The sequence below is a fragment of the Oreochromis aureus genome, linkage group 7 (genome assembly GCF_013358895.1).
Source record: "Oreochromis aureus strain Israel breed Guangdong linkage group 7, ZZ_aureus, whole genome shotgun sequence".
Taxonomy (NCBI): Eukaryota; Metazoa; Chordata; class Actinopteri; order Cichliformes; family Cichlidae; genus Oreochromis; species Oreochromis aureus.
The window spans coordinates 64,049,881-64,061,676 of NC_052948.1; the positions used below are offsets into that span (position 1 = coordinate 64,049,881).

General features: G+C 44.3%; 1 protein-coding gene across 2 annotated transcripts; it reads left to right on the plus strand.

Annotated features, from left to right (window-relative positions):
* The first annotated feature begins 67 nt into the window (after positions 1-67).
* herpud1 (homocysteine-inducible, endoplasmic reticulum stress-inducible, ubiquitin-like domain member 1) lies at positions 68-11,683 on the plus strand. 2 transcript variants are annotated; one of them, XM_031749011.2, is made up of 8 exons: positions 68-470; positions 1,454-1,531; positions 4,464-4,541; positions 5,280-5,434; positions 6,424-6,534; positions 6,628-6,993; positions 9,740-9,851; positions 10,068-11,683. In XM_031749011.2, exons 1-8 carry the CDS (start codon positions 318-320, stop codon positions 10,239-10,241), a joined length of 1,227 nt encoding a protein of 408 aa, XP_031604871.1. In that variant the 5' UTR covers positions 68-317; the 3' UTR covers positions 10,242-11,683. The 2 variants fall into 2 exon arrangements, with proteins under 2 accessions (XP_031604871.1, XP_039470536.1); XM_039614602.1 differs by lacking the exon at positions 68-470 and adding an exon at positions 892-1,041.
* The last annotated feature ends 113 nt before the right edge of the window (positions 11,684-11,796 follow it).

An 11,796-nucleotide genomic window follows, 5' to 3' on the forward strand; every position in this document is an offset into this window, starting at 1 on the left:
GAAGCGTAATCAATAACTGCGCATGCTCAAACTGTGAATATTCTGCAAACCTCCACGTCTGAGCACGAGCAGACGGTAGCCAATCAGGAGCGGCCACAGTGTGTTTGGAAACAACATTCCTCCTCTAAAGTCCCGTATGAGGACCAGCAGAGACACTTCTAGATCCACCCAGGTCACCGCAGTTTCTCTTTAACATAAAACGCACTTTCCCCCGGCCGTTCTTCGTGTTAGTGAGTCCAGCAGGTCACGGAGACATCCTGTTTTTCTAGCTCACACACCGCCATTACACCCGGAGCTCGAACCGACAGACGGTAAAAATGGATGCAGGAAATTCTGAACAAAAGACGATCACTCTCATCATAAAGACGCCCAACCAGGCTCAGGAGGACCGGACCATCGAGGGAGTGAGCCTGCAGTGGACCATAAAGGAGCTGAAAGCGCACCTGTCCGCTGTCTACCCGACCAAACCGGTGAGTTTACACAGAGAGCGGCGGAGCTATTCGCGGCTGTGCTGTGGAATGTGATGAGAGTAAAAACGAGCTGTCAGCCATTTCCCGGGTCACGCGCGTGTATATGCGCGCGCTCACACGAAACCAGCACAGCGTGCCTGCGAGTCACACGAGCTCGAGCTCGCAGTCACGTCATTTTTTCTGTTTAATTGAGTGACACACCTGCAGTGAACACGTGTTTATGTCTGTCTGTTGTTTTGGTACAGACGATGGAGGTGTTTTTGTATCTCTCTGTAGATATGTCTCTGAAATAAGTACAACTTCACGGGAACATTCGTGTTATTCAGACCACATCGAGAGGTGTGTCTTGGGCAGGGGGGCTGCACATGTCAAACATCAGTTTTGGACAGGAAGCAGAGGAGCAGAGAAGGATCTACGCTTCAGTGGAGGCATAGTGATGGCAGCTGTAGCCAGGCAGTGGACTGAAAATGTTCAAATGAGGAGCCAGGTTTCAGTCTGTTTACCCAAATGTTGTGGGAACTTGGCCATGTGTTTCTGGTTACGAAATGTTCTCATCGAAATCAAAGGAGAGGTGAGACAGAGAGGGTCTTCATCCTCTTTGATGAAAACAGTGCTGTGGTAGGCTCACAGCACACAAACACTTTTTAAGCTTTAATATTGGGACATCCCCTGATATGTCTCAGATTGCACCGTAGAGATGATTTACTGCAGCCTGGAACCTGCAGTGAATAAAGTGTCATCTTTATTCTTTCTTTTGATACTAAGAATTCTTTTTTTTGTTGTTGTTGTTTTTTTACTACAATTAGATATCATTTCCAGGTGTCAATTATAAGTCTGTGTGATCTACTGTAAACAAATTACTTGACTTTGGCCATATTTCATGGTTTCAGTTTAGTACCTTAAAAAAAACAAGCTCCCCCACCAAACCCAAAGCAGCAAGGAGATCTGATCCGTTACTGACTTTATTCTTGTTTCGTCTCCAGGCTGTGAGTGACCAGAGGCTGATCTACGCTGGCAAACTGCTGCCTGATAACCTGCACATTAATGGACTCTTCATACAGGTGTGTATGACAGCACGAGCTTTCATGTCAAGTGGTAAATGTCACAAGCTGATTATGTGCCACTATGCTGGAGACAAACTGGTGGAAAAGGGCTGCTTTTATCTCGCTGCTGCTTGTAGGAGAATAAGGAAGTACACAGTAGTTACTGAGACGTGTGAAAAGTCTGTGCCACAAAAACTAGGACAGACTATTTCATGTTTTTTTGTTCAAGAATCCCAGTAGAGGCTCATACTGCCTGAGCAGGCATGATAGATGTAAGACAATACCAACCGTGCACAAAGGAGCTGTCAGCCATTTATTCTGTGAACCAGTCAGCATAGAGCTGTAGAAAACCTGCGCGCAAGCTTTGGAGCTTCTGCGGCCTTGATTCTGTGGGCCTGTCCCCACTTCATTATAAAGTAGAAAAACAAAACAAAGCTCATCTTACTGTCTGTCAGCGTTGGGAGCAGCCGGGAGGAACCACTATAGAAAAGAGTGCAACAGAGGGACAGCTCAGACTGAGAAGGTTGAGAGCTGAGGCTGAGATGGTTTGGACACGTTCAGGGGGGACAATAGCAGATCTGTTGGACAAAGGATGATGAAGATGGTGCTGCGAGGTAGGAGGAAAAGAAAAGGACCTCAGTGAGGATTCATGGCTGTAGTGAAGGAGGCCAGGGATAGGGTAAGATGGAGATATAAACTGAAATTTCAGTTGTATACAGCACAATGCCACTGTAACGAAACAAAATAACCGTGGACTTTTTTTTGTTTGTTTGTTTTCTGTAAAAATCACTGATTTGGCATAGTTTCAGTTTTTTTCCTCCCATGGTCATCCACAGTTTGAGAACCACTGGCTACACTGAGTAGACCCAAACCCAGCAGAAGAGCTTCATACCGTACCAGAGCCATGCTTCCCTCACTGTAAGGGTCAAGAGTGCAGTTTTTTTTCCTTTCATTTGTCACTGGTTATCAGACACACACACACACACACTGCAGTGAAAGGCCACATGCAAAAGCATGCAAAAAGAAAAAGTCACAACCTGGACACTGTCGCACATAATGGCTTCATTATTTCTGAGAAAAAGATTCCACAGAAGCATCAACAGCATAAACAAGTTGGTTCAGTTCAGTGGCTTAAATTAGCATAGGTGAAGGCTAGCAGACCCTTATCATCTGCCTGATATGGCACAAATAGAGATTGACAGACCACGTGACTTTCGCGCATTGCTTTGTGGGTACGCGTGGCAACAAAATGAAAACACTGCATCAAGCGCTAGTATTTCCAGCACCGGTGATCATTAATTCTGCATTTTTAATCCCTACTTGCATTTTATTTGCCCCAAAAACAGTTATGTACAAAACGACGGAGAACACGGCAGGTCCGTACAAAGACAGACTTGACGAAAAGGCAAAAAAAAAGGACAAGGAAAAAATCAAAGGAGTGAAAGGGTCAGACCCATACGAGCATACAGAGTGGAGTGAGGACGTCAGCATGCTGTCCAACTTTCATCACACACATATTTATTATTATATGGTCCTAAGTGTGAGTGCATACACTCACAAGATGTTTATTAACTTCAGATCCCTGCAACAAGCCCGGGTCCAGTTTACTTTGGTGATTTGGACGATTCCATTTCACAGCTGTTGTTACATTCTATTCCTTTATCTCCTGTACAGGCCAACGCATCTATTTGTGGTATCAGGTTGTAGTATTACACAACATTTTCAGATCTAATAGAAATAACATGAGTGTTTCGTAATTCATTCAATTTATTGTCTTTATTTATAACTGGCATTATTGTTTCATTCTATTATAGAATCTTACCAGAAAGAGGCAAAATTATATTCCATTATGCTTTATTAGCTGCTTCGGTGAAAAACAAATCAACACTGCAAAAAAACCCCAAAAACCATTGCAAAACAACATACTGGAAAACAGTTATTCATCACTTGGGCACATATATGCAGGATGTTTCGTGGCTGTTTTGATATCGCTCTCTCTCTTAACCGATCAAATCTCGCTGTAGTAGCAGCTTTAAACTCGGTATGACCCAGGCTGATAGAGGTGCCCAGTCTGGATCGCATTCCTGCATTTTGTAGGCTGGTTTTCCTACAAAACACAACAAACATTAGCCCGCAAAGCCACAGTGAACAAAGCAGCATAGCATAACGAATTCAATTCAAATCAATATAAGACTTATTTACATCAACAATTATGTTATGATAAATTACGTAATAACTACAGAAGACGTACCTTTGTGGAAATGCTTGGAGCAGACTAACATGTGAGCTGGAGTGTTCTGGGACGTTATATTTGGTCTTCGAATGGCTGCAATCCAGGCCATCCGTCGGCTCTTTGTTACTTCGGAAACATGGCTTGAACAATTTCTCTTCCACGACGTAATCCGATAACAACCGATCTCTTTACCCGTCGGCTTCCCGTGGCTGTCATGCGACCGGCTATTGCAGTTAATAATACAACAGCTTCGTGCCATTTTTTTGTGTTTCTTTTTATCTCTGTGTGACTTTTCATGTGAAAGCCTGCGTGCACTAGTACCACTTGTCACGCGTTCCCAGAATCCTTTGCGGTTTTACCCCGGAATGACGTCACATTTTCAATCTCTATAGAAGTCACCGTGGCCACGCCCCAAATCGTACGTTCAGGTTCTAAAAAAATTCACCCCACTCAGAGTTGTTATAAAGAAGGACACGGTCAGTGCAGGCCAAAACATTTTTCAAACCAGGCTGTAAACATACTTCATAATCAGAGTCTGTGGGATCGACACAGAGACGACGTTAAGTGGCCTCCAGAGCTCATACGTTGGTTTAATTTTGCAGCCTTTGAGGTTCTCAAAGTTTAATTGGGGTTCATTCAGACACAAGTCTGTATGTGTTGGGTGGATGTTGGGTGGATGTCACATGTTGCTTAACTGTTTTACCTCCACTTCCACAGACGGACTCAATTCCCACACTGCACCTGGTGTGTGCTGTTAGGAATCCTCCCCAGGGACCACTGGGAGCCAGACCCAAGGTGAGAACACTTTAGAAGTAACACCCAGTGACTTTTCTCTAACATCAGCACGTTGCTTCAGTCCTGCTGGCTTTATAAAGACCTGCGAGTTCACAGTGAAACTCCTGTTGCTGAGGTATTTGAATTCTGAGCTCCTGTAAACAAAGCAGCTGGCTTCATGTCGCCCTCGTGTCCCTACATTTGCATACAGGCTAGTTTCACACACAGCGTCCTTGTGTGCGGTCTGTTACCGTCCTCGTGTCTCAGATATGATACGTGGCAGAGGTCAACAGTGTAGTTTGCACCTTAAATTCTTTTCTAAATATTTTGGAAGTTTTGTTGAATTTTCGAGGATATTTTCAGACTGAGTTAGTTTGGGCACTGATGATGACAAATTCCAATCAAGAAACCTCAGTGTGAGGTTTTGTAAGTAACCTCAAGACACTCTGGTCAAATTTAGAGCACTGCAGATGTGCTTCTTCACCTCTGCCCTTATTGTTGCCCCGCTGTGTAGTGAAACTGTTCTGCTTCAGCTGTTATCTACCAGAAGTCAGCCCAGACACTAAAGCTGGCATGCATTAGTTTCAGTACACTTCCAAGCCGGAAACAAAGCTGCAGAAACAAAATGTGGTAGATCAGATAACACAGGTCTCAGCAGATGTTTCTTGCTGGGGATTTTTTGTTTGTTTTATTTTGTTTTATATTTTTTTGTTTTTATTTTGCAGAAAAAATGACATCAAACTCTTCTTCCCTTTGCAGGCCAAAGAGCCACATTCCTCCAGTCCACAGCCCACGCCAGCCCAGACTCCCAGCCCACCAGAGCTGCGGCAGAGGAGGCCGACCTCTGCAGCTCCAGCCCACACACAGACTCCAGTGTCTCCTCCACAGACTCCTGTGTGGCCTCCTGCTGCCATGTAAGCAACAAGCATGTGTTTCAGTGTGCTTTAATCCATTGTAACGGTGTTTGCACTGTCAGAGAGAATGACCGCTATGCAGCCAAACCACTGAACATTTTTTATTCACCTTTAATACAATACAGCTATGACTGCTCACCGTACAGTAAGCCATCGCTGACTTCCCTTCTCCACTTCCCCACTGGGGGAATCCCAGTTTCAAAACCAAGTGGCCTTCGGTTAAACTAACCTTTTAAAAACTGAAGAACAGTCGAATCCTGATCATGTGATTTCTCGATCTTTGTTATTGTTTGTCAGCGACATTCAACAAAAACCCCGAAAGCTGAACTTAAAAAATCACCAATCATGATAAAGATGCGGAACATGGAAGAACCCACAGTGCTTTGCAGGTTGTGCTTTCTGAGTGGCCACTGTTTTCTGTGTCAGGCTGTATTTAAATTGCAAGCATGTAGCTGCTTTTAAAGTGGATTAAGGTATAATTTGTAGTTCATTTCATTTAAGCAGTGCAGAGTACTACCTCTGGAACCAGTATCAAAGATCACTGTTTCAGGAGCTCACAGCAAACGGCAAAGTGTTTTGAATTTTCAAAAGTAACCACCAACACATAGAGATGGGTGACTGTAGTTCCTGGAACCAAGAAGACTGAAAATAATCAAGCATAGCTGAAAAATCAGCTGATGTTAGTCGGAGCTCCGCTGACACCGCTCTACACATACAATTACTAAATCTCATATTATTCATCTTATTAAAGCTGCTTTAGTTTACAGTTGGTGTGCATCTGCAGGCCGCTTTGCAACCCACCATCACTCAGTGCTTGCTCTGCTTTGTACCGGACTCTTTCTGCTGCACTCCACGTATGGGACTGAAGGGAAACGCAGTCCCAGCACAGAGATGTTCTCTCATGTATAAACGACTGCAAATGTCAGAAAATGATTTCTGTTTCCTAAAGAGAAGCGAAGATTAACAGTCTCGTGTCATGTCCCCGGCAGGACTGGAGCTCCTCTGATGACCCAGCCAACCTTTCCCACCTACTCCCTGTACAGCCCCCAGCAGCTGCTGTGGCTCCAGCATGTCTACGCTCAACAGTATTATATGCAATAGTGAGTTCTACTTCGCATACTGAAGGTTTTACACCCACAGCCACGTCTTGTGTTTGTCTGACTACTCTCTAATTCTCACTTTCCCACCACCAGCCATGCAGCTTTAGCAGCAGCAGGCAGCATTCCCACGACAGCTCCAACTATTGGCCAGTACCCTCCTGTTCCCGCCCACCAAGTACCTGTCCCTGCCCCGCTAGCTGATCAGAACCCCATCAACAACCTGCCAGTCAATCAGAATCCAGTGCAGGATGGCGCTTTCATCAACCCCGGGGCCAACCAGAACATGCGGATGAACGCTCAGGGCGGAGCTGTTGTGGAGGACGAGGAGGGCATGGAGCGCGATTGGCTGGACTGGTTGTACTCTGGTGCAAGATTCGGGGTCCTGATGATGATCGTGTACTTCAACTCCAACCTGAGCCGCTTCCTGCTGGTGATGGGCACCCTGCTCCTCATGTACCTGTAAGTGTGCAGCTGTGGGTTCAGAGAGCTGTTGTAATCACTAGATTTAACTCAGAGGGCTCAGCAAAAGTCTGGTTTTCTGAGTTCTCCCTTTTTAGAGTCTCTTGGTGAATTGCACACCAACACACTTCGCCCATTTAAAGCCCAGCAGCCTGTCTGACTCACAGACGGAGCCGATGGGTGTGTATACACAGAGCCTCGCCTTCAGGACATGGATCCTTTAAACCTGTTACACCAGCAAGGGGAACAAAAAAAGATCCCTGTACAGACTGATATAAGATGTATTCTGTTATATTTATTTGTATAGCAGACCTGTACAAATTAGACTCGAGCTGCTGTAAAAGCAGTTTTGGTAACACTTTGGTTACACTTAATATTTAATGGTATGTACACTAAAATAAGGCAGTAATGTCAGATTTTTAAGATAAGATAAGACTTTATTGATCCCACGACGGGGAAATTTTTGCGTTACCTCAGCTCAGGTACAGATATCAGAAGGAAAAATACAAATAAAGTATAAACAAATAAAAAATAAGTAAGATAATACACTATATACAACGGTAGCATACACAGTATGTGATTATGGATATGGTTGTGGAAATATGCAAGACATAAACTATATAGACATAAACTATATAGCTTAACTATTCTACCACTGCTACAGAAAACAAAAGAATATTTAAATTAATCACTGCAGGTGCTTCAGTTACTAATTTCTTGGTAATTTAGTGGAAAAACAAACTATTTCTTTCTCAAGTATCCCGTACTTTTCAGGAGGCAGCCTTATTATAGAGCGGCTTACCCTTTGCCAACTTCTTGGTATTGTGCAGGAAAGGAGACAAATATTGTGCTATAAATAATGTAAATTGTGATCTGAAACACGTCACCTCTCAGAATAAAATAAACTTTTTCAATGATTTACTGTTAAAGTGGAACTGCATTAGAATTGAAGATGGTAGACCTATAATCTGACAGTAGACACGTTCACAGAGTTAAATGAAGTGTCATTTCTTTTTTTAACATTATTGCTCTTTTGGGTCAACGAATATCAGTCATGTTTCCGTCAGTACTCGGTTTCTTCATATGTATTGACTCGTGTCCTAAGTGAGTCTAAACCACTGAATAAAGCCTGAACTTCCTCTTACTGAAAAAGCTTAGACCGCAGTACTTCCTCATGCTGCGAGCTGCCACACAATCATTTTTACTGCAATAAGCTTTGAAATATTTGCATCTCTCTGAGAAGGAGGGAGTTTCCAGGCTCAGCTGTGTACTGCTGACTTAAAGTCTAGTGATTTCATTAATGATGGCTGCACTGATAGCCATCGTGACGCATACGAGTTGCTGTTGACATCTATCAGCCGTGTTGGCAGGATGTGCTGACTCACTTCCTTTAAAAAGTTTTTCTTAAATCTTAAAACTCTGGAAGCTGTTAAAGAAAGGAGCGCTCGCCGAAGGCTTAGTTTGAAGGGTTAGCTGCTTGTCGTGCTTACACTCTTATTGAGACTGGAGGGAGGAGATCACGCTGTCATCATCAGCCGTGCTGCTCAGCCCTCGGCCCACTTCCCTCTTGCTGACCGATGGCCTCCATCAGTCTGCTCTACAGCTCAGTTCTGTTTTGTTTTTTTTACTTTTAATCATGATGGTAGACTTTAAATCCTCACAAATGAGTTCACAGGTGTCAGCACTCAGCTGAAGGTTGACTGAAAGCATCACCTGCAGTTACAGGTTCTAATCACTTCTTAGTTTTTGGAAAAAAAAGAGAAGCAGACAAATGGAGCTGCTCTGCTGTTTTAGTTTTGTTTGGGCTCATTTATGGTAAATGGCCTGTATTTGTATAGCGCTTTACACAACCTGTCATCCACACATTCACACACTGGTGATGGCAAGCTACATTGTAGCCACAGCCACCCTGGGGCGCACTGACAGAGGCGAGGCTGCCGGACACTGGGGCCACCGGGCCCTCTGACCACCACCAGTAGGCAACGGGTGAAGTGTCTTGCCCAAGGACACAACGACCGAGACTGTCCAAGCCGGGGCTCGAACCGGCAACCTTCCGATTACAAGGCGATGTAATGGTGATGTCTCAATTTTTATGGCAGTTACAGCTGCTTTAATCAATATTTCATCTTAAAAATTGATCAAATATTTTTGAGAGTAGGTTTAAGTAACAATTATTACTGTATTTGTCATCCACACGTGTCCACCTGGTAAACTGAGTGGAGCATTTAGCAGCTCGGCGAGGCTCTAGACCAGCACTCACGTTGGTTTGTTGCCATGACAACTTTGTTAAGTGCTTAAATGTCTTGTGTAATGTCTTCAGCTTCTCATCTTAAGCAGAAATCTGATCTGACATTAAGTTTTTCTCAATAAATGACTCGTATCGAGTTCTGTGAGATTGTGTTTTCGAGCCCTGTGCTGTACCCAGCTGCCCGCTGCTGACCCCTAGTGTTCACTTTCAGATTTATCTAACTGGTGTTTTGGTGGTGCAGCAGTTCTCCTTAACCACAGGGAGCAGAAAATGGGGGGTAAGAAGTTTTTTTACCACAGGCCTGAGCTCTTGATCCAGCAAATTGATGGAGACTAGCGTGCTGAAACCAGGCACTGGCAGCTCCATGGGGACATCACAGTGCAGGAAGATCCAACCTGTGTGACATCACAAGCCTTTGGAGCGTGTTTCAGGGTTGTAACACCCCTTGGATAGTTAGCTTTTCCTTGTAAACCCTGTATTTCCTGCCTTGTTTTCCAGACACACCGTCGGCTGGTTTCCCTTCAGAAGGAGAGTGCAGGTCCCAGAACCCAACCAGCTGCAGCCCCGCGAGAACCAGCAGAACCAGAACAGGAACCCAAACCTGAATCCAGTAAGAAACTCATCATTTTTCTCTCTTGTCCACCTTTCTTATGTTTGATGAAACTCCAGCTAAATGCTGCACACTGAGAAAAGACTGAAGAGTATGTTTTTGAAATGAGCTAGCAGAGGGACCAGGGTCAGGTTGAGTCTCTAACCTGCACACAGGCCTGGATGTTTGCTGTAGTGCTGCAGGCTCATGTGTGTGTGTGTGTGTGTGTCTCCTCAGGCTGGTGAGCACACCGACAGACAGCAAGACGAACCAGCAGCTGAAGGATCAGAGGGAGCGATGACAGCGGTGTTGGTGCCTCCTCACAGAGTGTCCGTCATGTGGACAGCCTGGGTTTTCTTCAAAACCTTCTTCTCCTCCCTGGTACCTGAGGTCCCTCAGGCTGTGGCCTAACTGAACATCTGGGACGGAGGACTGATTGCAGACAGTTCCCGCTCTTCTGTCATCTCTGGAGATGTTTCTTGAAGCGTGGGTGGAAGGCGTTTACCGAATAATAAATGGACGCAGACAGAGCTCTGCACCTCAGTGCTCCGAGTTCCTGTGTGACTTTGATTTTTCAAGTGAGCAGGAAGCAAACCACACCAGCAAGATTCCCAAGAACTGCAAAAAATTTGGACAGAACCAAAAGATGCAAGACCTGAAAATATATTAATAAATCCTCCAACAGGATCCCAGCTGACCTGACCACATACATCCACTGCCTGCCACCAGCCCCCACCCTGATTGTTCCCTCCGTTTGTTCATTAAACACAAAGTGGCAGCGGGAGGTGCCGATAATCCTCCTGAAAGCTGAAACTGTTGTGCCTAAAACGCTCTTCATGTAACGACGTTTACATCCACATGCCTTCTGATTTAAAATCATGTCTCACGCTGCGGTCACCGCATGGTCCGGCTCCATGAATCAGTATTCGGCTCATCCGAGGACGCGTGGGTGCACGGGTGTCTGTAACACTCAGACGGACTGAAATGTTCGCCTCCTCCAAAAGCGGCTAAACTTATCTTTTCATTGAATTCTTTAAAATCAGGGTGCTCAAAATTATCAGACAAGGATATAAATATAAAGGATTTCGGTTATTCATATATTTTGGGACCTTTATTTGCTTTCTTACACTCGTTATAGTTAATCAGAAACTAGCTGCAGGTTTGTCCAAACATCCACATTAACAGAAGTGGAAACGACACTTTACTCCTCATGTTATTTTTGGGGGGCTTTTCCCTTTCAGTGAGTGGCAACTGTGACCAAATACAATTTAAAATCAATCTGTAAAACAGTGATGGCGGTGTAGTTTAAAAATAAGTTTTGTAATTCTATTGTATGTACACGAAGCACTTTATAACATGTATCTTATGCAAAGAGAGGTTGTGATTTCTATTAATGCCGAGTGGGCTCATAACTGTTTTTATTGTCAGAGACTGGACAAAGTTTCATTTTAAAGTGTGACTTGATGTGAAACTGAAATGTGGTACGTTCCTGCTGTACCTGCCCTACTCAAGCCTCCCATCTGTTATCAGTTTATCAGCTGTGCTTGTTTTGGGTTTTTTCTTTGGTCCTCAGCAGAGAACAAGCAGATGTTAATATCATAACAATGCCTCTGAAAAGAAGCAGCTTTTAGCAAAGAGGTTAAAGGTCACAGCCCTTCCTGTAATCCAGTCTAGTTTGCTTAGCGCTTAAGCCCCGCATGTTAGCACTCCGGTTCCCTGTGAGGGGACGACGGTCGCTCGTGGGTCACAGTGTGTGATTGGAAATGTCATGTTTAAACATCTTTCCATTACAAAAGGATGAATGCTGAACTGTGTTTTCCAATAATGGATGCAATAAATATTCTTAACTTTAATGATTCCTTATCGTGTGGATTTGTTTCTTCTAATGTTTGTTTGAGTTTGATGACCGCACGTTTAAACATACTGAGGCTCAAGTCCCTGCAGAACATGTGTTAATGTTGTGACC